Below are 27,923 nucleotides of genomic sequence, written 5' to 3' on the forward strand. Positions count from 1 at the left end.
CAGTGTTACATTCAAACTGAAGATAAATAAAAGACAGATCACAATGGAACGCATATTGTGTCAAAGTTTTCTTTTAATCCAACTCTTAACTGTTGCATAGACATGTTTCATAACTACAGAAACAGCTGGTACATGAAACTACAGAAACATGGCTTCCCAGGTAAACATTACATGTTGAATAAGAAAGTAGAAAAAGCCCTTCACTTTGCCTCGGAAATACACAATTATCCCAATGATATGGAAGCTTGTTTTCGGCACAGAAAAAAAAAAAAAAAAAATACAAAACATAATTCTGACTTATTATCTCACAATTCTGACTATTCTTCTCGCAATTACGAGATATAAACTTGAAAATCTGAGAAATAAAGTTGCAATTGTGAGAAAAATATATATATATAAAGAAAGAAAAATTGTGAAATATAAATTTGCAATTGCGAGATATAAAGTCCAATTCTTAGTTCAATTTTTTCACAATTCTGACCTTGTAATGCGAGTTTATACCACACAAGCTTCCGTAAAACATCGGTATGTTTTCAGATAATAAAAAAAGCTCTTAAATAGCTAAACTAGAGTTCTACAGGAGACAGCATCTTGAAAAGATACAAAAAAAAAAGACGTTTGACAAAAAGTATTAAAAGATCTTGAAAGCTTTAAATTATTGTAAAGGACTAAACTAGGAAACAAAGATTTTGTTCTTAAAAAGCAACAAAGTGTTTGGAAACGGCCTTATGCAGACAGCGGCCGGGTCATTTCTCGGATCTTCGGTTGCTTCTGTTCTGAACTAACACTAAAACGGCCCAAATTATTCCTCAGAAATACCTTCGAATTAGGCAAACCCAGGCTTCCTTAATTCAAAAAAGCTGACCAGTTTACATCAGCAATAAAAATATCAAAAAGAAGAAACTCAAAGATATTAAAAAGCCTGGCACAGTTTTGGTTCAGCTGAAATGGGTCAGTAATGTCACATCTGGTGCTGCAGGATCTGTATCTAACATACTTGCACAGATGTTTCACCCACACCAGCACAGCGTGAGGAACTGTGGGATACGCACACAACCTAAAATCCACATACACACCCTGATCCACAGAGCGAAGTAGGCCGACTCACATGTAAACCACGAGAAACGCAACACTACTCCGATCTAGCCTTCAGTCTTGACAATGCTCAACCGCAGCCATCTTTACCCAGACTCCACCCTGAGGGACCCAACCCGGCTAATAACACGCGCAGAAAAGACATCATTAAGTGCTGCAAACCTCACTGAAGTATGTCACTCGTCTTGATATATATACATAACTGAACTGAAAGTACACAATTCTCATTAGAAAAGGTAAACAAAACAAAAAACAGGTGTAGATTTTCCCCTCTGTTTTATACAAGTATTTTAAAAGTCGCTAATAGCTCTTCCCATATCAAACTGTCTATTCACTAAAGTGCTCTCACATTCAACTAACGATGAAAACCATAAACGCAACAGTATAGCTATGCAAGAGTGAGATACCAAATATAAAGCTATTTAGACCTTGCAGAACACTAACAAGAAAAAGATCCATCTATATATCACTAGTTTCTTTAAAAGAACAAGATGCAACAATCCTCATCAGAAACGTTGATCCTAAACAGCGTGATGTTTCAATGTTTAAAGGAGATAATAAAGTGAAAAGTGTGTATGTGTGTGTGACCAGATGCCGTCTGGCCTGCTTTGCTCCAGTTGTTCTGCTGGTGTCCAGAGTCTGTAACACTGAGTCACTGAAGGGGGGTTTGCTCTCAGTATTTAGGTACTTTGGTGTAATCCTCCTGTTGGACGCTCTTGCACAGGCACATGGACAGGATCATCCCTAAAAGCTGGAGTAAGCACAATAGACAGAGATCACAATCTGCTCCCCCACCTCTCACACACACACAGAAACACACGTTTACAAGCTAATGGCTACATTTATACTGCGAGTCTTAGTGCTCAATTTCGATTAACTGATTTCGATTTTTATTTTTGTATATACCAATATCAGATTCCAGTGTGAACAGATCATGGTCCTGAACTGAATTTTTGTTCACTGAAGCGATACCACAACCACACACACATACTGTACTGTTCAAAAGTTTGGGGTCAGTACAAAAAAAAAAAAAAAGTAATTAATACTTTTATTAAACAACAACTTAAAATTAATCAAAAGTGACAGTAAAGCCATTTGTAATGTTACAAAAGCTTTCTATTTCAAATAAATAGGGATGCAAGCTATATCGGCCACCATATCGGTATCGGTTGATAAATTTTTTATGTTATCGTTATCTGCACGATAAGAAAATTTGGCCAGTATATTAAAGCCGATAAATAATCAGCTTAGAGACACTTCAGATGCGCACTGTTCGCCATGATGGTTATGAACTGCTTGAAATATGATTGGAATCCCTTCAAAAATGAAAATACGGTTCAGTGCAAGTGTGTCATATAGGCTTCATAAAATTATAATGAGAACTATAATTGTGTGCTTGGGACATGAACTTAATCGAGAGACTTTTGTTTTTGTAATCAGGCTCTCAAAAATGATATCAAAATTTGGATTCAGATTTATCGGTTATCGGCTTTCGAATATAAAGAATTATCGGTTATAGGTATCGGTTAAAATGTTCATATTGGTGCATCCATACAAATAAATGCTGTTGCTCTTGAACTTTCTATTCATCAAAGAATCTTGAAAAAAGTATCACGTTTTGCACAAAAATATTAAGCATAAACAACACTGATAATAAGGAATGTTTCTTGAGCACCAAATCAGCATATTAGAATGATTTCTAAATCTTAACAACCTCAAACTTTTGAACAATAGTGTATATTTCCAATAAATGTAATTAAATTATTTGTTTGACCATATTTTGATCATTTAAATTAGCTATAAAAAAATAATAATTGAATATAAATACAAACAAAAAATATTTGGTTTTGGCTTTTAGTGTCTAATGTGCTATAAAAAAGAAAAAAAGAAAGATGGGGAAAAAAAATATGGGACACCAAAGTGCACCGTATTTGTGGAAAGTGCCAAAATAACAGAAATGAAGGTAACGAAAGACACAGTTAGATGGGAATAATCATGAATTGGGAATGCATTTCACAAGATACGCTTTCTAGATTTACCTCAATCACTGCTATTCCGACACAGACTCCCAGAATAACTCCACAGTTCCTCAGGAGCCAGTCCTCCACACTGGATACACAACCCTGCAAACAGAGAATGGACACAAATGAAATAAGCAGAACAACTGGGAAAAAAGAGTGAAACGAGATATGCGTGGTTTGGAAATGATCCTAAACTGACAGAACTCTGCAAAGATAACATCAGAAGAGACAAACTGAACATGCCAAACTCAAGCTTGGCCAACAGTCAGTGGTCTCGTTTACAGGAAACATTTTGATTTACAGTAAACACTTTGTTCGCTTAGGGACTGTTCGTTTTTATTTAAGGGCTACCGGAGGAGTTTGGAGATCTATGGTCAAAATAGACTTGACCTTCCCTTCGCAGGCAATAAAAAATTTCTATGACCCTCCAAAATGATTGTGAAAAAAGGCATGACCCTCCCTGATAATTTATTGATTGATTACGCTTGGTTGTACAAAATGGCTATCTGAACATCTTTGCCATGACAAACGACTTAACCTCTGCTTTCTCATCTTACACATCACACTCCACTGTTATGGTGGCCATTTCAGTAGATTTACTCACTAACATTTGGCGCGTTTCCATTACAGATTTGCGCACAACTTTTGCGATTTTTTCTAAATGTCGACAAAAAACTATTGCGAAATGACGGTGTTTCCATTAACCGATGTTATGCGACTAAAACTTCATTTTTTCTTCTCGCGATCAGTAAAATCATTCCAAAATGGAGGTTTATGTACTAATCCCAGCCCCTGCACTAGCCATTATTATTAATCAAAGGAGATGTATGTGTGTTTTCCAAGCATTAATGGTAAGGAACATTATTATTATTATACTTGTGAGCGGCACATATGAGGTGTTTCTGGGTGTTTCTCCCTAATATCTGCTTCAAGGTCTTGATTGTGCCATTTATTTGAGGTTTAGAATCCATTATTACTGTAATTATTTTGTCTTATATGAATTCTTAAGAACTCTGTCTTGTATTCTGTCCAAACATACGCATCATCTACGTCAGGTGACCTGGAAATGCGCAAAAACTGTTTCCATTGCAGTTTTGCGAAATATTTCTTTTTCGAATTGTCTGATAAACCACCTCATGCGAGCGTAAAAACTTTTTTGCGATAAATGGGAGTTTTTGTGAAAATTACGTGTTTCCATTGGGCGTATTTTCAATTCGCAATTTGAAGGGTAATGGAAACGCGGCTTCTGTTGTGGAAAGACATTAAAGGAGAACTCTGGTCAATTTTAACATTGAGCTCATTTTTTTGTCAATTTGGAGTGCTGTCAATACAGAGAACAACGACAAAAATCGGTGTTGCCTACACCGTGTTATCCTCTTTTTAAAATTTGCACCCTGTTGACTTCAATGGGGCAAGTTTTAAACCAGCTTTTAGCCTCTTAACATCCTTGATGTGTCATTACAAGTGCACAGCCATTGTGAGTGATTCATTTAGAGTTAACACGGGTGAATCTGACTGCAGTAGATGTGAAAGATATGAATAAAAATGATGTTATTTCAGCCAGCGCACATACCTGTATTTACATCCTGTTTTCGGTCGAAGTCCATAGTAGTCGATTGTCGAGTTCACGGATTCGCAATTCGAGTTCACGGACAAATTTTAAAAAGAGGATAACACGGTGTAGACAACACCGATTTTTGTCGTTGTTCTCTGTATTGACAGCACTCCAAATTGACAAAAAAAATGAGCTCAATGTTAAAATTGACCGGAGTTCTCCTTTAAGCATGGAAACTAAAATATGGTAGCATCGTGCTACAGCGCACATTCTATCAGCTGAAGTTCTGGTGCCTCAGTCCCAATACTGTAAAACTCGACGTACATTCACATCACATTTGAATGCAGCGTTAGAGTTACACTCACAGGACACTGCACTAATTCGCAATCACAAAAGTTCATTATTTGCTCGTGCTTTAAAGTTTTGCTGGGTAAACATTTCATTGGCGTTCTGATCTGAAATGATGCACTTTTTCTGAGCGCGTACACCGAAGCGCGCACACACTGTCAAACAGCGCCAAACTGGATTTTTGTTGGGTCAGACCCATCTGTTAGCGATGGGGGGTAGAGACTGAGAGAGCTACATGGAGCTACATGGAAAAATATGCACCAAACAAGCCACTTTGAAATGTTGCTGTTTTCATGAATACAAAAGTTGGGTGACCCTCCCCCTAGACTAAAAAAAGTTGGATGACCCTCCCATCAACAAAGAATATAAAGACATGACCCTCCCCTATTTTCCTCCGGTGGTCCATTCCATAAATACCGAACGGTCCCTTATTCAAACAACTGGACTGTGTATATGCTACTAATATGATACAGTTTCCAAATGAATTAATGTAACAGCATAATGGAAAAGCAATCAGAATTCCCATTTAAATGTATGTATATGAGGTCTGAAACCTGGCCTGGCCTTCGAGACCTAATGAGCAGAAGCACAACCTGTACCAGAGCCATGAATCAATTCATTATTAATAAAAGTGCCAAATGGGAACTGAATGGGGACTCAGAAATATTGGCATGGACTGGACATTAGCTGTTCTCAGCCTGCTAACCATTCAGTCTACAAAGGAAACCCATATGTTGCACTAAAAGCAAAGGGAAGGAGGGAGAGAATGCGGCACAGATGGAGAGGGAAATCTCACGAGCGTATGAAACACAAACTCCAGGTTTGAGAGAGAATTATTGCATTAGCAATGAGAATGGAGAACTACAAGGGTTGAAGCCTTAGCTATTGGGTTCAACACCGGAATCAGGAAAGTTTACACAGGAATCTGGATGTGTCAATGCGTGCAGTAAAGCTGTATGTCTGTACCGTAGTGTGGACAGGCCAATCAGGGGACAAACTCGAACACAGGCCTGTTTCTTTCACATCCGAGCCAGCGATGGAGTCATTTCTGCAGGAACATGGATACAGAATCTGAGAACCGTTCTGGTTCTTTATCATCACATTCTCCGTCCAGTTAGATGATCCAGTCCAACCACAGCACTTCATCTGTGAGAGAAAGAAAAAGCAATTAACAATTTAAGAAATTTTACACTACAGTAAAAACAACAACAAAAATGGTATAAAAAAAACGTAATTCAAAAAAACCTTAAAAAAAAACCTTATGTCATCTGAAAAATGCTTTGAACAGATATTACTGTAACTTCACAGTAGGGCAATGATGGAAAATAACATTGAAGAAGGAAACGGCAGACAATAGCTGAAGGAAAACCTTGCGCTCACCGTTCTCTGGAGATAATCCCAGGCGTGCTCAGATGTCTTGTTATGACCGGTGTAGTTCACCAGAATTTTGTTCACAATAGTGGACATCTCTTGCCTCAGCTAAAAATAAGCACATAAAATGTGTGAGAAATGTTAGGATGGATCTGCGATTCAAACTTTCCTGTGAACTGAATGGCACCCATATAGGAATAACATATGGTATTTCAACAATCAACATTCTTTATAGAGTGCAACTGTTGGGTTCCAGAAGTCAAAACTCCAGTCATTTTCTCCATAGGGAATTTGATTTTGAACGATAATTTATAAAACTTCAAATAAACACCTATTTTGAGCTTCAAGGTTGTTAATCAATGATATTTGCTTCTGCTGAAGCCGTCAGCTCGCATTATTTCAGCTTATTTTTTAAAATGGTGGAATTAGTGGAAAAAGACTACATTACCCATGATGCTATACAGAAAATTACACCAATCAGAGAGTTTAAAAAGAGCTCTTTAGCTCCGCCCACTCCCATGAAGCACTAATCTATCTATCTATCTATCTATCTATCTATCTATCTATCTATCTATCTATCTATCTATCTATCTATCTATCTATCTATCTATCCACACATAATATGCAATAAACTTAAAATATATTGTTTACATATAATTTGTAAATGAGTAGTTTATTATTCCTCTGTTTTTAATTCGATTATGCTGTTCGCAATGCCTCATGGGATTGTAGTTCTTTCCCTCACTAGTGCCGTTAAGTCTAGCAACCAGGTGAATCACAACATTACAAACTATGATATGAAGCAAAAAAAATCGGACAAAAAGACAAAGACTGTGTTTGTCTTTTTGTCCGATTTTTTGCTTCATATCATAGTTTGCAAGGTTGTGATTCACCTAGTAGCTGATTGGCTTGCCTCATGGCTTATAACTCTTTAAATGAAGGCTTTTTTTTTCTAAAAATCCCTATAGGAAAAAAGAATGGGAAAAATACTTTGAACCAGCGCTGCTGAAAAATATTTTTGCATCATTTTTTGCATTTATAATTGAAGCATATCACTGAAATGTATTATTTAACTTTAATCTAATTTAAGATTTTAAAATATCCTATAAGTCTCTTATGCTCACTAAGGCTTTATTTGTTTGGTTGTAATGACAATTTCTTATTATCAATGTTGAAAACAGTTGTGCTGCTTAATATATATATATATATATATATATATATATATATATATATATATATATATATATATATATATATATATATATATATATATATATATATATACATACATATATACATATATACATATATATATATATATACACACATATACATATATATATATATATATATATATATATATATATATATATATATATATATATATATATATACATATACATATACATATACATATATATATATATATATATATATATATATATACACACACACACACACACATATATACACATATACACACACATATATATATATATACGCATATATATATACACAGTATGCTGACAATATATAGGCTGACATTTTTTTTTACTGTTCCTTTTGATAAATTTGATACATCTTTGCTGAATAGAAATTCTCTTACAGCCCAAACTTTTGAACAGTAGTATACTGTATGTTTGTAAAGTTTTTGAACATCATACAAATGATAAAACTGGAATAAACAATTTTAATACCCGCCCTTCAATTACTATTATTTCAACAACGTATACATTCACGTCGAAAACCTTTCATCAGCAAATCACTGTTGCAGTGAACTTTATATTGTGTAAAGCTTGTTTGAAGTTGGTGTGTGTGTAGGAGGTGTGGTGGTGCACACAGCTATGAGGGGGGGCTACAGCAATGATGATCTAAACTGAAAAACTCTGCTTATGCAGATAGTGTGTACGAGACGCTGTGAACCTCGCCCTGTTCTGGGAAAGCACTCGCCATGCCCTGTGGTGAAGAATAAAGAGAAAACAGAGCAAGCCCAAGCACAGACTCCAATTACCTGATCTCTCAAGACTGGTCCTACAGGAAGACTAAACACGCTATAGCTAAAAGTCAAATATCTATGCATATGTATGATAATATGGACACAGCAAGTTAAGTTGAGCATTAAGCATGAGCTTATGGCTGTGGTTAGGCCTAGTGCTACTTAACTAAAACTGATTTAAGAAAGGCTGACTAAGCACAAGTTGAATTAAAGGATGTATATCTCCTTCCTAACAGTATAGAAAGGCTGTTAAGATGAAATGCAGCTCCTGTTGTTTTTTTTTAAATCATCTTAAAAGGCATTTGGTGTGAAATGTTTGTGTTTCCTGTTCCTGAAGAGGGCGCTGTCGTCGAAATGTTTCACATGAGAGGGTGAGAGAAGTCAGTGGAATCACCCGCATCAAACACACCTACTGTTTTCGCTAGGCACGGAAACATTTCGTCAAGCCGCACACACCATTTTGTGTGAAAGGTGAATATTGGTGCAGTGGAAAGTGAATTATTCCACTTCCTAATTCATTTGAATGGAGGAAGTGGAACTATAGTAGTGAAGTGAACAGTCAAAACATTTCTTCAGCTTTAAAATCCCATTTTCTAAACCATCTGTTAACTTTCCTGTTACCACCTAACACCCCGGGTTAAGAGATTACACTATAGTCCCAGCTGACTAGAAAAAGTGTTGCAAGCTTGTGACGCCATGGCAGGAAACATGCTTTTCAAATAGAGCAGTGATATGCTAACATCAGAAACCCCATCAAAACCCCATATATTCATACTGTTAGGTAATTTAGGACAAATGTAAGAAATATGTGTTAATTAACACTGTTCCAAATGAACTAAATCAGAAGTTTTCATCAGACTAGTGTTGAAGAAGCTACTTTTAAATGCTAATTAGAATTTAAACTACAGTAAAAACATTTATTTTAAACCGTTAGCTACACCACAGGCCATTTACAAAGTGTAGCTAATTACACTAAAGCTATTTAAGGTACTAAAATCTTTTTAAACATAACTATCAGATTATTAATTATTTTTTTAAAGCAAAATAGTATTTAGTATATCTCATATATGTATATATGTATGTATGTACGTATATGTGTATGTGTGTGTGTGTGTGTGTGTGTGTGTGTGTGTGTGTGTGTGTGTGCGTGTGTGTGTGTGTGTGTGTGTGTCTGTGTGTGTTTGTGTGTGTGTATATAAAAATGTATATATGTATTTTTAATTAAGTGTGAGTTTTCCTACATCTTGAAACTTTTAGTTTTACAAATGAGGGTAATCTTTGGAGGATGAACAAATAATGTTTTGGTCATCACATGAAAAATAACATTTAAATATGATAATATTTGAGTTTTGAGGTGCTGGAAAAGATGTGCGACGTACTTGAAAGAATTGTACTATTCCTGCCAAACTTCCATGTTTACAGTTAGTGTTGCTACATTAAATCCATGGTGAACGTTGCTGATCTGTGGACTTAAAGTCTATAACTAGTGCATTCATGGCACATTGTTTCTCCTGGTTTCCACGTCAGCGCTGTTTAATAACGGTGAAATGTGAATGTTTCTCACTAGATCTCGCAGCAATGTTATTACTTTTGTGGCGAATTCAAATGCTTTCTTTACTGGATCTCTTAGCGCTGTGTAGTAACAGTGTCGCTTGATCAAGATTGGCTCGCGCTGCACTGACACCGGTCCGTGAAGCACAAAATAATGAGTTCATTGCGTTTGCCATTTGATGTTGGGCAACGTTGTGCTGGTAGCGCCAGCTAACAAAATTCTGGTCGCACTGGCAAGACAAATGGTCCAACAAATTGTTCGGTTTGTAATGTATACCAAACCGAAAGCCTCATACTGAACGGTTCAATACGAATATATAAATATAAATATATATATATATATATATATTAGGGCTGTCAAACGATTAATCGCGATTAATCGCATCCAAAATACAAGTTTGTGTTTACATAATTTATGTCAGTGTACGGAGTATAATTATTTTCTATATATAAATACACACACATGCATATATATATATATATATATATATATTTAAGAAAATGTGTTATTTATATATAAAATATTTATATATAATATAAATATATATACACAGTATATACATGCAAATATTTCTTAAATATATACATGCATGTGTGTGTATTTATATATAGAAAATAATTATACACCGTACACACACATGTATTATGTAAAAACAAACTTTTATTTTGGATGCGATTAATCGCGATTAATCGTTTGACAGCCCTAATATATATATTAGAACATAAAATTACAAAAATTAAAATTCTAAATATTATTAGAAAACTATCTATATTACTATTATTTTTATCTATACTATATAGAAACAATCCTAAATTAACCAGTTTTAGGGAAAGTTACTTTTAAAAGTAATGTGTTATAATATTGCGGTACTCCCTAAAAAAGTAACTAATTGTGTTACTTAGTTACTTTTCATGGAAAGTAATGTGTTACTTTTGCGTTGTGTTTTTTCATCTGGGCTGGGCTTGCTTGTTTCTCAATTAGGCCTGTCGCGATAGTCGATAAGTCAATTAATCGCACGATAAAAAAAAATGAGCTCGATAATTTTAACGGCCGCGATAATTCCATTTGCATGCTTGTTTGTTTTCCTCGTCTCTCTCTCTCTCTACCAAAGAGACTGGATGACCACTCTCGGTTCTTTAGCGTATAGGAGGAGTGAACTCTCTTGTCAGTTGCATGGTCTTTGTGTGGGAAGGCGGCGCCACGGCGCTTGTCAGTCACATGGTCTTTGTGTGGGAAAGCGCCGGCGGGACTGTTTGCGGCTACTGCCGGGAGAGAGAGAAGACGCTAGTTGTGAGTTGCGACAGCGAGCCCGATCACATGAAAATGCGTATCTATACCACGAATGTTATTTCTCGTGCCATTTATACGCCAAAAATAGTTTTTGCATGCATATGATACGCTCTTTATGGCGTGTAATACGCACGCACTCCTCACCCCTAATCCTAACCAAGTATTTTCAGTGCGTAGCATACACACGTAATAAAGAGCGTCTCCGTCTTCCCGACAGTACACAATCACTTGACAAAGTAACAGGAGGACAAAGTAACAGGAGTTAAAGTGCAAAATTGTGCGATATGGCTTGTTGAGGCTTTTTTTTATTTGTTTACAAAGGTCCTAACTGTCAGTTTTGCCTGTTATGGAATGTATCACTATTTAAGCCTAATGTCTAAAGCCTAATGTTTAATATTTTTTGAAGTGCAATTTTGTTTACATCCATTTTATTTATTAACAGACATTTATTTTGTTAACAGACACTGAGAGTCCATTGCTTTTATTGTTTTTGGTTGTTTTGTTCATTTTTTGGGATTTTTAAAATGTTTTCCGTTTTCAATGTTTAATATTCTTTAGAAATAAAAGTGTATAGATAGTTGAAAAGGTGTACCTGCATTATTATGCCATTATAATTATATTAAATGAAAATGGTCTCAGAACGACAATATTATCGTTTATCGCGATAATTTCTTGGACAATTTATCGTCCAGCAAAATTTGTTATCGTGACAGGCCTATTCTCAATAACAAAAAAAAACAGTTCTATTATGGTATGGTAACCTACCAGGTCTCGCTGGAAGTAGATGAGGACAGCGGCGGTCACCTGGGCGATGAGGATGAGGAGGAGACAGGTGAAGTACTGCAAACAGAGGACAGAAAACTCCATTTACAATTACTGGACACTCAAACAAAAGCTAGAACCTTTTAAACCACTTCAAACTCTCTGGCTAGTTTTTCTCAAGCAAATAAGTTTGTCCTGACAAACCTTTTATATTCTAGTTGATATCTTAGCCATTAGGAGTTCAGATAAACACTTTAATTTGTTTATTGGACATATTAACAAACTTACAACAATGCATGATTAAGCACATGACAGCTAGATAACGTTATTTTCTAAATGGGTCAAACAGTTTAACAAAGACCTTTGCTGACCGCTAAGCTTATCGAGCGATCTAGTGGGTACTAATATGGCCCCCAGTTCTTCCACGGATATCCCCTAAATCTGACTGGCTTATCCCTGTCACTCCAGCTCAGTAAATCCAGCAGCATTAACCCCAGAGAGCCATTTGAAGCTAACTCTTTATCATGCTAATGGAGAAGGGTTTAATGAAGCCCCCTCAGCAGACGGTCTGGGCATGCATTGGTCTGGGCTTGTTGTGACTGTGATTACAACAGCGTAACAGCAACTCTATGCATGGCAGCTTCTGAATGGTCCAGTGCTCAAAGTTGTTAAAGCTATTAACAGACTGTACAATTTTATTTTATGAATAATTTATAACGGATTTTAATATAGTTACGAAAAATGATCACTTAATGCAAATGTTGCTATAACTGAATATGGTTAGAAGCGAAATATCATTTACATAAATGGCCCAGAGAACAGAATTAGCTGGCTCTAGTAGTCAGCAGTTATTTATATATAAATAAATATGCAAAATAAAAAATAAAAAATAAAAGTTAAATTCAAATAAACCACAATTGGCTGGGTTTGATGTAGTCAGCAGTTATTTATATATAAATATGCTAAATAAAATAATGAAATTAAATCATATCAAATGAAATAAATAAATAAATAAATAATAAAAGACTCTATAACTCTCTCTCTAATTACTCACCAGTCCGAGAAGGCATCGGATCTCATAAAAATAATGAAATTAAATCATATCAAATGAAATAAATAAATAAATAATAAAAGACTCTATAACTCTCTCTCTAATTACTCACCAGTCCGAGAAGGCATCGGATCTCATAAATGGCACCGATGCAGCCCAGGAAACCCATGACCATGGACAGAGATCCAATACCAATCAAGATGTAGGCGCCAACTTTCAGCGTTGTGGAGGACTCGTCTGCATAAACACAGAAGACACCAGTCACACTCTCCGACAAGGTCAACTTTAAAAAAAATATTTCATGATAGAAAAAGAACATTTAGATGATGAGAATGAAGTAAGATCACTTTTATTATTATTATTCGATATCACACCATAAACCTCACTAGCAAATAACAGCCATTATCTAACTGTCATGATGCGGCAGATGTGGGTTTTGCACAGGAGTGGAGAGGGTGAAAATGAAACTGAGTTTAGAGGGTGGTGTATAGCAGATTTTAGACACAGCTACACAATAGTCTTGCTTTAGGCTCTGCAACTAAATGCAGCAAGTTCATATGTATGTAGAGGAAGAGGTCTGACACAAAAATACTGTCGAAAAAAAAAAAGTTGTTAATGCAGTAAGCAAAAATTTCATTGCACTTCACCATATCAAAATTTGTAAACAATGGATGCAGGTCTCATTGTTACCTAGACGTACGCAAACTGAATTTTGTTTGTCTAATAACAATGTTTTAAAGACGTTCAGAACCTGATCTTAATTCATTTTACTAATGAGAGAGAGAAAATAAACGGCCGAACCAACACCCTATCACCACTATTGGTATGGCGAACACGCTCATAACACAGCAAACCTTCACCGCTTCTACAGTGGCTCAGCATATGAAAGTAATTTAAAATTATTGCGTGAAAAAATGTCATCATGCATTTTCTCTCAATCTATTATTAAAGTTGGCGCTGAGCTGTGGTGCTCATTTGAGTAGCAGGCTGTTCTTACTATCCTTAGCTACATCCAAATCAGTAGCTTTAGAGTAATTAAAGACATGAAACTAGCAGTCAAGAGAGCGGAAAATAATGTCCCTCCAAAGAGAGGGAGCGCATGTCCCTCCTTCAATTCAAAGCAGAAACGAGTTTAGCTGCTCGTAGTTGTTCGGGAGGATTCTTTCAAAGATAGACAAGGCAAAGACATGTGGCTTGTGGCTCTGAAGAACCATCGAGTCTTCTGTAAACACGTGATCCTGTTAGTATTTCACCACAAAAACATTTGTTTCTCTAGCACGCGAGTAGAATGTAGGGCTGTCAATGTAACATTTTGATTTAGTGCAATTAATTGTGTGTATATATATATATATATATATATATATATATATATATATATATATATATATATATATATATATATATATATATATATATATATATATATATATATATATATATATATGTGATGGAAAAAAAGACACTTTTTGTAATGTCATTTGTTTGTATGCAAGTGTTGCATGTAATTTTTTTTGACTGCACTAAAGCATAAAAATACCAAATGTTTGCAGAGATCTAGGAAACATGATATGTTCAAATACAAAAAACAATGCTGAAGCCATTTATTCTACTTTGATCCCACTGCCAATTTACACCATAGTATTTCGACACCCTGGGTTGCCAGTTTTCCAGAAAACGCAGCGTATTGCAGCCATGGAAGCCAGAAAACGATCTGAGACAAAGACTGCAGATTCTACCCGACCTAAAATGCCTTGGCAATTAAAACATTGCAAATGTATACAAATGCTGATTAACTTATAGTGTAAGGCTCGTCACTTTCCATTGTCAATTGCAGTCTTAACTGTTGCGGGCCATCAATCTGGCAACCCACGCGAGAAAGCGTTGAGTATGAGGAGGGGAAACCACCTCTCAAATATTTCGAATTTGGACTGTAGTGCATTTCAACCACTATCTGTCGACATAACATACTGCACCTTTAATTTATTTTTCTTTCTTTTTTTCTTTTTTATAATTAATCAGCATATCATGCAATAATTGTTTTGAACTTTCTTCCAATCTTCAGTCCGAATTAATTCATCCCTGACTTCTTACATGCATCCATCCGAAACGATGAGGTGATGTTGCCCTTGTGTGACCTTAAAAAGCAAAACTGTGGCATCACGTTTGTGACAGAACACTATTTTGTTTTATAAACTGAGAATAATAAATGGTCGGTAGATTACCTCTCAACTCGAACAAGAATTCTGCGTCACAATTCTAAACACATGTTTCCTGCCTAGCGCATAACATCTGTCTGAGGGTAAATTTGAAGTTTCCAAGACCTCAGTGTGCGCTTGCTCATTGTTGCTGTGATGATCTCAAGGTACTATGGCAAACACCTCTGTATATCAGCAGAAATTCCGTCCCAGCAGCATTTTCCACTTGGAAAAACAATCTTGGACCCTTTCAAGCACCATTTACATGCCATGCATGGAAAATATTACAAAAATAAAAAAAAAAAAAAAAAAATTATCATTAACTTTAAATAATATGTATGTATTGGCTTGTTGTATTTGTATTTGATAATTGCATTTAAGGTTGTGTTCAGGTTTGTCAGGATTGCTTCAATTAAAACAAGTGTGAACGCTGCCATCTGAACCCTGGTCCGCACCAAACAAGTGGAAAGATGGGTCTCAGTCCACTTCCAAACAAACTCTGGTGATGTTCGAATGAAATATGAATGCAGCAAGGACCAAAAACATGTAAATGTACCAAAAACAGGATGTGATGCCACAAGATGAAAAGGGACAGAACCTAAAAAATACAGAATGCTCAAGTATACATGGTTGCACTACATTGCCATTACAGTTCGGTACAGGCATCGGATCTACCGTCTCCTTGCATCAGGCCAAGAGAAACTAACTACAAATGTAAACACAGCCAAACATGTACAACTTTAAGACCCTGCACATAGTTGAAATTAATTTATGTACCAGCCTCCGAGGCTTCAAACAACCAAACATTGACTCGTGCTCTAACATGTTTTAGGTATTGAGTCATATTATAGCTGTATAACTTCATTGCACCAATTAATGAGGTATTTGAAAAAGAAGTAAAACCTTTATGTGAAAAATAGGGATGATAATGATACAATTCCCCAAGACTCCCTTTTATAGCCATGCGATTGTGTGGAAGTCTATAAAAAAAAAACCTGGGAGGAAGGGGAAAAATAAAAAATATACAGCCGAGATCAGAGACTACACCTTCCCGTTATTTTCGAACTCAATAGGGCCTTAAACCACAGACTAACAAAGTCAACAAACAAACTCCTCAAGCAGCGCAGTGTGGGCGTGACCACCAATGGGACCCTATAAAACAGAGGACTACTGGACCATGTGTTAGTTAGCAGAAAGGCAAGGTCAGAGTTAAGGGTCCCCGAGTGTGAGGATATCCTATGATATTCCCTGCTATCTCCAGAGGAACCGCTGAGTCAGAAAAACAATGTTTCCTAAAATGTCCCCGATAACAGAGACTCCAGCGCGGTGATATCTGGAGACACTGAAAAAGACAAAGTGAGTGGAAAGGATGGCGGTGTGACCAGCAAACGTTTTTGGAGCTTGTCAGCTTCACATAAATATTCCCCTGCTGTAATTTGTTTAACCGAGCATGTGCTATATATAGACTTCTCTAAAACCTCCATGATCTTGACTGAGGGAACTTGGCTTGGTCGGTCTTATGAAAATATTTAATTTTAATGTCTATTTTTTTTAGTTTTCTTTAGCAATGGTGTGAAGCTTAAAGGGATACCTCACCCAAAAATGAAAATTCTGTCATCATTTACTCACCATCACATCTTTCTTATGTGGAACACAAAATATGATATTTTGAAGAATGTTGGTAACCAAGCAGGTGCCCATTGAATTTAATTGTTTAGACAAAAAATAATAAATGACAACTCTGTTTCACAGAGGACAGGAATGACATGAGGTGAGTGAATGATGACAGCATTTTTTTTTTTTTTTTTTGTGAACTTTCCCTTTAAAAAGTCCCTTTAAGTCTCTTTACTTAGCGGCCATCTTTGAAACACCTTTTGGGCTACAATTTCAGTCATGCAAGTACAACTCCAATCACTTTAAATGGGGAAGATATTTCATATTTAATATCTCTCTTCCCTTATTTTGCAAACTGAGAGTGCAGTGTGGGAGAGGGGTTTGTGGAAAACTTGGTTGAAGGCAAAAAAAAAGAAGAAAAATCCCCGCGCCAAGCTCACGAATAACAGCTGCTTTTACTGTGCATTCCCACGTATATCAAATAAACACCAGTTTGAACTCAAAAGTGAAGACAGAAAAATGTGCAACCAGCAACGTATTGCTCTGACTCAATGAATACGGTTAACGGTCTGTCCGACAATAGGACATAAAAAGAGAAGAGACACAGAGCCAGAATATATACTACCATTCAAAAGTTCAGAGCTGATAAGATTTTATCTTTTTAAAAGAAGTGTCTTATGCTCACCAAGGCTGCATTTACTGGATCAAAAATATAGTAAAAATAGCTATATTGTGAAATATTATTACAATTTCAAATAACTGTTTTCTATTTAAATCTAATTTTATTATGCAATTTATTCCTGTGATGCAAAGCACATCTTCAGTCTCACATGATCCTTCGAATGCATTCATTTTTGGTTAAATGAATGCATTCGTGCTAAAAAAAGTATTTTGCCAAGTATAAAAACACCTTACTGACCCCAAACTGTGTTTACACACAGTTTAGTTATGAACTGAAGTGACTCCTTAAAATATTCAAACCCACATTTTGAGAGCAAATGTGAACAGAACTGCAATGAACCTAAAGTACTGATGTAATACTGTGAGAAAAATTATTTTTCACAGATGTTTTCTCAGTATAGGAGAAAGCATTTGTACATGCATTACAAATCCGGAACTTTCCATTTCTGACCAATAGCAGCCTGGAGATGCAAACGGTTTAAATAAGACGTACTCTCAGAGACACGATTACATACATCAGAACAGGAAATTATGTTACAGTTTTTTGTACTTACGCAAAACCATGATGAAACTCTGATTATCCAGCATGACCCATAGTCCAAAGCCCATGATTACAGCTCCAAAAATCTACAGGGTAAAAGAAACATGCATGAACAAACAAACACGACGGACATGTTGCATGAGTGTTTGTCTCCTTCTGGACCCGTTCGGTTCCTCATAGCTTGATCTTAGTTTGAACTGTGACAGGATTATGGATGAGAACACTGGATGCTTCCATTAACATACCCCAGATAATTGCTAAAGAGAGACAGCAACTCTCCACAGAACTGAGTTCTCATGCATTCCGGCCACAAAGTTCAAAACTAATGGATCCAAGGTGTCCTCTAAATGAACTGGATCAGAGAAGTTTAATTTGAGTCTGGCAAGACTATGCCACTGTGGAGAGGGAAGCCATAAAAACACCAGGCTACTGTACAATTAAAGGGAGAATCAGAGAGACACACACACTTTTCATTAGCCTTTTACCCTTTATAACATGCCTAGCTGAAGGTTGCAGTAATGCAACAGAGATCAGAGCCCTGCTTCCTCACTGAGCTTAAACTATTTCCTAACAGGGATTTCCAAAACATCACACTGCTGGGTATTTTTTTTTTTTTTTTCCAATAATAATGCAAATACATGTAAAATGTCATGTGAAATGGTAAAAAAAAAAAAAAAAAAAAAAAAAAAGCCAAATATAAAAAAAGTATTTTAATAATGTACTTTTCTACATGTCACATATCGACGATGGCAAAAATAGATTTTGGCAAATTAATATATTTTTATATTTATTTAATTAAACTCAAATTAAATGAATACTTTACAGGGAACCCTCTCATTTGGTACATTACTATAATTTGAGAGGTTAAAATTAACCAAAGAGCCAAAAGTTATAATAATTACACTCATAAAAACTGTAGGTAGTTTTTCTAAACACTTGTCTTCATGACAAATTTATTAAAACTTACATGTATAATTAAAAATAAATAAGCTCCTCTAGTGTTTTTTGATACATCCCTAATAAATAAAGTAACAAATACTTCCAAATGATTAAAAAGTCTGACTTAAAACATCTTATTTTTGGTTTCTTCAAAAGAAGACTTTTAGTTCCAACACTGTTTGTTATAACAACTTCCAAAGAATGATAATTTGAGTTTTAAAATTGAAGTTTACGCAAAAAGCGGTTTGTGGTCAGTGGTCAGAAACTTCTTTATGCATAAATATTTACATTTTCTTCCAGATTTCCCAAAAGGCTCCATTTTAACTATCCACTCTCAATAGTAACTCTCCGTTTCAACCTGCATTGGCTCATGGTAGACCTGAAGACCAGAGCTAATGACAGGGAGCCACATTACTCAGAGTTCCTGCTGAGACAGAATGAAGGTGTAGGAGTGTGGACACTTACAAAGAAGAGGAGGTTGAACAAGAACAGGAAGTACTTGGTGGCGGCTATGCATCCTTTCCCCATGACTGCTGCTCTGTAAAAGAGGAAAATCATCAAAACTCAGAGAAATGAAGAACACCAGTGCTATGGAGACCAGTTTTGGACATGACAAAGATCATTAGAGAGTTTTTCTAAATAAACAGTTAAAAATAAACTGCAGGTGTAATGTCTAATCTCTCACTGATGGAAAGAGGAAACTGTTCAATAAATCACAGCTGCAATGCAGTTTTAAGTATTCTGGGGTGGTCGTTTAGTTTCAGTTCCATCTATGAATGATATTAATATAACTCTAAATAAATAAGCTTTCCATTTTTTTTTAGGGTTTCTAATTAAGTTTCAGTGCAATGAATTACACTACATCACAATAGTAACCCACACTGGTGGGAAATATTTGCAGTTTGTGTTTCTGACACATGTCGGAGAATCGAACAAAGGTATACAGTAATTATACTGGTGTGCAAATAAGGATAATCCACAATTAAATCATCAAAAGACTTAAATAATCTCATGATATAATTTATTCTCAACTGGTGGGTTTGAAGGTCCAAAAGTGGGAACTTATCAACTTAAAACTTATCTTTTGAAAAGGAGGAGAAAACCTTTTCCGTATCTTTTGTTGTTGATGTCAAAACCTTCATGTTCAACTTCCCGGAATTTCATGTACAATGGTAAACTGTGTTTTGTACTGCAATTAATATTCTATTCATCATAGGCCCTGTTCACACCTGATATTAAAGATGTGTTTTGGTCGATCGGATCACACGTGGACGAGGGAGACACATTCCCGTTTACTCTTGGTGTCTCTTTTGTCCACTTTACCTATTTCTTTGAGGGGAGGGTCTATGGGTGGGTAAATGTATGGGCCTTCGTTCAATCTAATGGATGAAATAAGCTCACGCAATTTACATATGAGCGCGACCAGAGATGACGGAAAAAAACACAGAGTCACAGTCTGACAGCCACAAGACAAAAACAAGTGTGTGTTAGAAATCAAGAATGGTGAGTACGTTTTTCAACTTCAGACCAAATTTGGGTCTTCGGCCGACAAAGTTTAAATCCCGTTTGGCTTCCCATAATATTAGTAGGCGTCTTTTGTAGTGGTTCGAACACATTCAACCACATGAGCGTTTACACTACGAAAGCAATCCGGTCGAATGTGTTTTCGACTACCTATGGAAGTGCCTAGAGCTGGGCGATTTTTTCCCCTAAAAAAATCTGCGATTTTTTTATAAAAAACTCGATTTACGATTCGATTCGATTTCCCCCCCCCCCATTTAAAACAAAATAACTGCGAACTGTAAATATATTTTAAAAATATATATTTATTGTATTTAATTCAAGTGCATCACCATAAACAAATTTTTGTTTGTCTGTTAGGATAGTCACTGTCAAATTACACGATTTTGACTCCTAAAAATCTTGTCATGTCGTGGACAAGAAACATGTCAGACTACACGTTGTTTTACGACCAGTCATCGCGAGCCGTCTCACACACTCATTCACTCGCACATATAGGCTACACAAACTCACTCACATAGCCTACACACACACACACTCACTCATTCACTCGCTCACATACAGCTCTCTCTCTCTCTCTCTCTCTCTCTCTCTCTCTCTCTCACACACACACACACACACACACTCACACTCACTCACTCTCGCGCGCACACACACAGTCACACTCACTCGCTCACTCACTCGCGAACACACACTCTCACTCACTCTCACTCACTCTCCCTCACTCACTCACTCGCGCGCCGTCGTCGTCGTGGAGGACCGTTAAAAAATTAAACATGCTAGCCTATATTTTTGTCGTGATGTCGTGAAGCATCGAGGGCTGCGCCACAGGGAGCGTTCTACGGAAACCCTGAAGGAAGATTTGGCGAATGCAAAGTATTGCACGCTATATAGAAGAGGGGGAGAAAAAAAAATCTAAAAAATCGATTTTTTGAAAATATGAAAATATTTTTTCCCCAGCCCTAGAAGTGCCTGAGAGTGACAAGCTCGAAAGTTTTAGACCACGTTTACACCTGTATTTAGCGTTGTCCGCTTGTGATCGGATTGACAAAATACCAGGTGTAAACAGGGCCAAAATATTATCGATGTTTGATTCTTAAAACACTTTTCCTGAAGCAAACAGTAGCAGAACTACTGACTTAAACCAATCCACCGAAGCAATCTTGACATTTATGATTTAAAGGGCGTAAAGAAATTGATCTTAAAAATATTTGCGCTCTCTTCAAAGTTTCTATGAAGACCCTGGGAATAAAGTGTGAGATTTCTGTGAGGGGGATTCAAAATGTAACCATGAGTGCATGACATTTTCATTTCTCACTTGGACTGTTTCTTTTACACACACACACACACACACACACACACACACACACACACACACACACACACACACACACACACACACACACACACACACACACACACAATCCAGTAACACAGAGTAATAAGCAATATATCAGGATATGAAGCCACAGAGTCAGAGAGCCAAGCTTCCTTGGCTTCATCTCCTCTAAGTACTCCAGGGAGCTATAAACCAGAGTCTGGATTTTTCTACGCTGAATGCAGTCTTTTTCTCTATTTTATTCATTTACAAAGGGGAGTTCAGAGGAATAACAACACAGCCAATCTCTTTCCACTGGTAAAACACTGTACTACACAAGATTTGCCTTTCTCTTATTCTTCAACCTTCAGCAGTTTAGCCTGAGAAAACAATCAGAAAAATATGCAAGGGGAAGTATAAATGCAAGTTTCATCAGGTTTCAGATGATTTGGCTTTCTATTCAGCATTTTACAGTGTTAAAAACTCAAACGATTCACATTGACAAAACCCCGCTGCAGTCATCAGAGCCCTCAGCCACAAGTACAATCCCATTTAAAAGGCCAATTACATTCTCTCTCAGGATTAGCACCACTTCGCTAATCGATCTGGAAGCTGAGACACCCCTTCATCTATTTCCTTTAATAATCTCTCCAGTCATTGTCAGCTGCAGTGTACTGTGCAGATGTCTCCTTTCTACGGTCAAACACAAACATCCCCTCCATTATACAACGATGGCGTGCTGCCCCATTACATACAATAGACAAAAGCTGACTTATCCTAGGATTTTTAGCACAACACAAAGGGGTATCTGAACACACCCAAGCAAGCTTTACATTGAGGATGTTAAATACTATTGATCACATGACCAAAAATGTAATCCAGGATAATCGTTATGGACAAATAAGTTCCTCTAGTTAGTTATTAATTTGACAAAGAATTTGACAGAGCTTTAGACATCTTTTAAACATGTATAGGCTGCATTTTGAAGAGAAAAAAAACCTGTAATTGTTTAATTACATCAGTATTTGATATCTGTCAGCAATCATACACTATTATGGGTGGATGCCAAGAGCATGCATAACAGAACTATACAATTTTCATTTTCGGTGTTCTTTCCATAAGAAACAGTTCAAACATTAGTTACCGATTTAGGTTGATCCAAAAGACCCAAATTACTAGCCAAGTAGCCTAGGTCTACTAATTCACCCCTTCTGGGTCACACAAGAAACTATTTTTGCATAACCCTATGATTTGGCCCCAGCCAACATCTTTTATCCTCTAAGGGCATTCCTATGGCAACCATAATTGAGGCAGTGTGAATGCTCCACTTAAGAGGGGAAACAGTCTCACGCCCCAGTTACCCATGAGTGTCCCCCCCCTCACCCCTCAATCAGGAAGAAGGTCGAGCCGTAGCTAAACGAGAGCCGGGTCTTCGACAGCCACATTACAAGCATTACAATCATAGAAGGGGAAACAATTATCTACTACACCATCAACTAAATTTCCTGTGCTATATTTATCAACACATGTTAGTATCCTACATCATTCTCTGCAAAAAAATCACAAAGCAGACTCCCACAGTTTCAGGGGGTTGGAGTGTCTGTTGAACATTTCTGACTCATTATGTAACTTTTCATTGATGCATGGGCGTGTTGGCATGTTTGGTTCCATTAGAACAAACTCTGGACCGATCGCTCTGATAGTGTGGTTCACTAATGAGGTTTCAGACACGGAGTCTGAAAAACACTCGTGCAATATAGGACTTTCATTTTATAGTCGCAATGAAACGGAAGTCGTCACATATCTTGTATTCGATATTGCGACGTACATCTAAGTGTAACGAATCATCGACTTCGGTTGTCGACTGGATATTTAAATGTGGCCGTTGTACTCAAAAGTGGAGGCAGATGAACATGAGCGGACTAAATGATTGGATAAGTCTGGCATACGTCACCAGAGAGAAATCTAACGTTTAAACTGGAAGATCGAATTATGACCTTTTGATTAAAAATTACGAGGTTACATGAAATCAAATCCATTGGAATATTTTAGTGGAATATTGCAGTATTTATTATGAATGATTTATCTGTGAACGTCATTATTATTATTTTTTATTCATGTGCCCTCATAATCTTTAATTAAAAAAAACTTCCCCTCCCTCTTGCAACAACATCTCTCTCTGATGATGCGTTTACTGGCGCGGGGGCGGGGCAACCTGTCAATCACATGAAATCAAACAATTGCAAACCCAAACCATCCAATCAATGACAGATGAACAAAATCAAGTTTCTTGTTCAAGAAGCTGTTCACTCGGGTATAAATATGTCACAATGGGGAGGAAAAATAATATCGCAACTTACGTTTCATGCAGACTAGGCCTACAAGAAATGTTCAAATGCAGTGTGGCCATGCAAGCAAAGTTACAACTGGTTTGCAAAAAGAAATGTTTTTCCACATTAAATCTTTTTTTAGAAAGCCCCCAAACCTAAATTTCCCTTTATGAAAAAGAGCTGCCTATTAAGTTTCTACTGCAGGCCTGTCTTGGCAAAGGCAGCTCTCAACACACACAGTGGCATCCCATTTTTAGCTGGCTCCAAGAGCAGGAGTTTTCCAGCAAGGGAAAGTCGAAGTAAAAGAAGAGGAACATCTGTATCCTGGCTCTCTCTCTCAGTGGGCTTATTTCAGTCAAAGACACATCCCGGGAGGTCTGCCAACCCCTAACCTTTTAAGGACCTGAAGCAGCATCCAGTACTTAGCCCAAACTCAATCCTGACCTATTTTCACATCTGTGTTTTCATTTTCAATCTGAAACCGTTCTGACTGCAAACCTGTGAACCTCTAAAAATCCCAGAGCATGTTTATTAAATGTTAATGTTTTGCTGTCAGTTTCTTTGGTCAGGACAAGTAAGGCCATGTCAAAGCAACAGTTTGAAGACAATCTTGTTAAACAGGTTACCTCGTGTCAATATGTAATATGATAATAATACATCCGGCTTCATGGCACAAATATTTGTATTTAACTCCTTCAGTACTGAGATTTGTCACCCCATTAACTTCCATAGTATTTTTCCCCCCATAATATGGAAGTCAATGGGGCCCATCAACTGTTTTGTTACACATATTCTTCAAAATATCTTCTTTTGTGTTCAGCAGAAGAAAGACATTCATACAGGTTTGGAACAACTTGTGAGTAAATGATGACAACATTTTTATTTTTATAACATTTTTATAATGGTTCATTTGAACATAAGATCAGAAACGTATTTTACGCAAGTATGTAAGACGTGAACGTGTTGCAAACTTTGTGTATATTTGATGTGCGTTTTGCGTAGCCCTAGCAGTGACAAATCTCGGTATATATAGAGTTAACTACAAATATTTGAACCTTTATGTGGTAATATTCGGAAAATAAATATAGGCCCATTGGTTGCTTAGCAAGATCCTCTTCAACTTTTTGCTTGCAAAGTGTTCAAAATAGATAGTAGTTTATTTCAAAGAGAAAACATTTTATAAGGCATTTAAGTTATTGCGTTATTATGGTAGTCTCAATGGCATATAAAGTGTCTCAATTCACCTGTACACACAAAGCTAATACAAAGAATAGGCACTAGTATCTAATAGGCACTAGTATCTAAAGAATAGGCACTAGTATTTATAAATAAGTACTAGTACCTAATGGAATAGATAGTGTCTAAACAAACAAGTACAAGTAGCATGACAATAGATACTATTAAAGGAACACTCCACTGTTTTTTTAAATAGGGCTTATTCACCTTCTTTCCTACATTTAGATAGGTGGGCAAATGCATTTTTGTCTCAGTGCATGCATTGTTTTAGTTTGACAGGGTCGGCGCTAACTTAGCTTAGCATAATGAATTGAATCCTTTGTTGCCAGCTAGCATGTCCTGAGTAAAAGTGATATATATATATATATAAAAAAAAACACCTAATTACTTCTTGTGGCCTGCGTATTCACAACAAGTACAAATAGCGATGCAGATTAACACTAGGCAATTTCCTATGCAGATATTGACTTGGGACTATATTAGGGGGAAGCACAGGCAAAGCACATCTACTTGGGCACAGAGATATCACGCCCAAGTAGCAGTGCTTCGCCTGTGCTTCCCCCTAATATAGTCCTTAATATATAAGTCAATATCTGCCTAGGAAATCGCCTAGTCTTAATCTGCATCGCTATTTATACTTGTTGTGAATACGCAGGCCACAAGAAGTAATTAGGTGTTTGTTTGTTTTTTTTTTATATATATCACTTTTACTCAGGACATGCTAGCTGGCAACAAAGGATTCCATTCATTATGTTAAGCTAAGCTAGCGCCAACCCTGTCAAACTAAAACAATAAGGATTAAACATTAATACGGCTTGCCATACTACACGCGACTACTAGAACGCTCCTTTAAAACCAGCTGTCTCGATGCTCACTATTTCAAAGTAGAGACAACTTGTTGATTATCATTAACTTCCTAATTTCAAAACAAGTCAAATCATCTTTAAAATCTTGCGAAACCTCAGCTACAATGCATTGGCTCACGTGTGAACGAAGTGAATGTGCGCGTTGAGTCCATTCAGATTGTAAATTACACAGGAACGCAGCGAAAATTGTGAAACTGCCAGTGCCACATCAGCGACGACTTAAAGCCACATAACAACAAAGAAAACGCACTTCTCCAAATAGTTTCACAGAACTAACGTTATTTTACTAATACTATGATAGAAAACGCAAATAAGGTACAAAGTTCACCAGAGCCTTATTTACGGTACTACCTTTAGATTCACTTATTGGCACGCCATCAGTAACTTAAATAACTTTTTTACGCTTTGTACTGTCATTTTAGATGCAAGAGAAACTCATTTACCTCTTTTGTGTCAAGGCGCAAGGGAGATCCGTTGAGCAGATGTCAGTGAGTTCGTGTCGCTACTGGAGTCTGAACAAAAAGACGAGAGCAAAAAGCATGAGAAGTAACCACTCTTTAACCCTTTACTGCGCGTGCCCGGACTGACTGACTGAACAACATGAAGCACCACCGAGACTAGTTTCCGCCAAAGTCAGAACTCTGCCATTATCACTGCTTATTGTGCATACTGTACAATTAATAATTGATTTTAAAATAAAAACTAAAAATGATATTCTTCAAAAATTGCAAAAGGTTTTCAGGACCGTTCTATTTAATTACGTTTTTATGACAGAGTTGGTAAATTCCACGTTTCCTCCCTTTTTATTGGTAAGTTAACTGTTTTTCCACAGAAACAGGATGGATATAAAAACCACATCGTTAACACCTTTTCATTTCAAGGCTAATATTATAGCTAGCATTTTATGTATCTTAAAGGGATAGTTCAACCAAAAATTCAAATTCTGTCATCATTTATTCACTCACCCTCAAGTTGTTCTAAACCTGTATGAGTTTCTTTCTTCTGCTGAACCCAAAAGAAGATATTTTGAAGAATGTTGGTAACCAGACAGTTGCCTTTTTTTATAGCATTTTATTTCCTACTATGGCTAGTCACTGTCTCTGACATTCTTCAAAACATTTGTGTTCTGCAGAAGAAAAACTCATATAGGCTTGGAACAACTTGAGGGTGAAAATGATGACTGAATTTTTTATTTTTGGGTTAACTATCCCATGAAATTACATATTATATAGGCCTATGGCATTTGAGTTAGGTTTACACCAGTTATACCAAACTGTTACTGAATGCATCTTCCCAAAAATGTTATTTCACACACCGCATAAATGTAATTTCTACTTACTAGAGCTTGAGGGATTCGTTACTCTTCAACTGATGAATTCTGACCACATTATTGTTACAATGCAACTGAACAGTAATAGAGTTGTATTGACAATACTGCCCTCCTCAGGTCAAAAGTGGAAAAACCTGTGGTTTTTTTTTTTTTTTTGGCACATTTCACTGATCATATCATCAGCACATGGGAAAGTGTGAATAGGTACAAATCAGGTGAAATCACTCTATGGTTCTGATTGGATTATGAGAGCATTATATTTGCTTTAAAAGGAGGGAAAAGGAGCTTCTAATCAATGTGTTCTCCAATAG

General features: G+C 36.6%; 1 protein-coding gene across 4 annotated transcripts; it reads right to left on the minus strand.

Annotated features, from left to right (window-relative positions):
• Positions 1-43: 43 nt before the first annotated feature.
• On the minus strand, positions 44-27,671 carry cd82b (CD82 molecule b). 4 transcript variants are annotated; one of them, XM_081373123.1, is made up of 10 exons: positions 27,622-27,671; positions 26,726-26,794; positions 19,477-19,549; positions 18,086-18,158; positions 13,154-13,278; positions 11,994-12,068; positions 6,400-6,498; positions 5,986-6,165; positions 3,135-3,218; positions 44-1,846 (listed from the first exon to the last, which is right to left on the minus strand). In XM_081373123.1, exons 3-10 carry the CDS (start codon positions 19,537-19,539, stop codon positions 1,769-1,771), a joined length of 777 nt encoding a protein of 258 aa, XP_081229249.1. In that variant the 5' UTR covers positions 19,540-19,549; positions 26,726-26,794; positions 27,622-27,671; the 3' UTR covers positions 44-1,768. The 4 variants fall into 4 exon arrangements, with proteins under 4 accessions (XP_081229249.1, XP_081229248.1, XP_081229250.1 ...); XM_081373122.1 differs by lacking the exon at positions 27,622-27,671 and adding an exon at positions 27,248-27,295; XM_081373124.1 differs by lacking the exon at positions 27,622-27,671 and adding an exon at positions 27,248-27,271 and having other exon boundaries at positions 19,477-19,544.
• Between the last annotated feature and the right edge of the window lie 252 nt (positions 27,672-27,923).

Source organism: Scardinius erythrophthalmus (genome assembly GCF_964197995.2).
Source record: "Scardinius erythrophthalmus genome assembly, chromosome: 8".
NCBI classification, from domain to species: domain Eukaryota; kingdom Metazoa; phylum Chordata; class Actinopteri; order Cypriniformes; family Leuciscidae; genus Scardinius; species Scardinius erythrophthalmus.

Excerpts from the sequence above, each read along its gene's own strand:
- cd82b (XM_081373123.1), bottom strand. The coding sequence starts at position 19,539 with ATGGGGAAAGGATGCATAGCCGCCACCAAGTACTTCCTGTTCTTGTTC. Across the intron at positions 12,069-13,153 it reads TCCGATGCCTTCTCGGACTG|TACTTCACCTGTCTCCTCCT; the intron begins GTGAGTAATTAG and ends CTCTGTTTGCAG. Across the intron at positions 3,219-5,985 it reads ATTGGCCTGTCCACACTACG|GGTTGTGTATCCAGTGTGGA; the intron begins GTACAGACATAC and ends CTCTGTTTGCAG.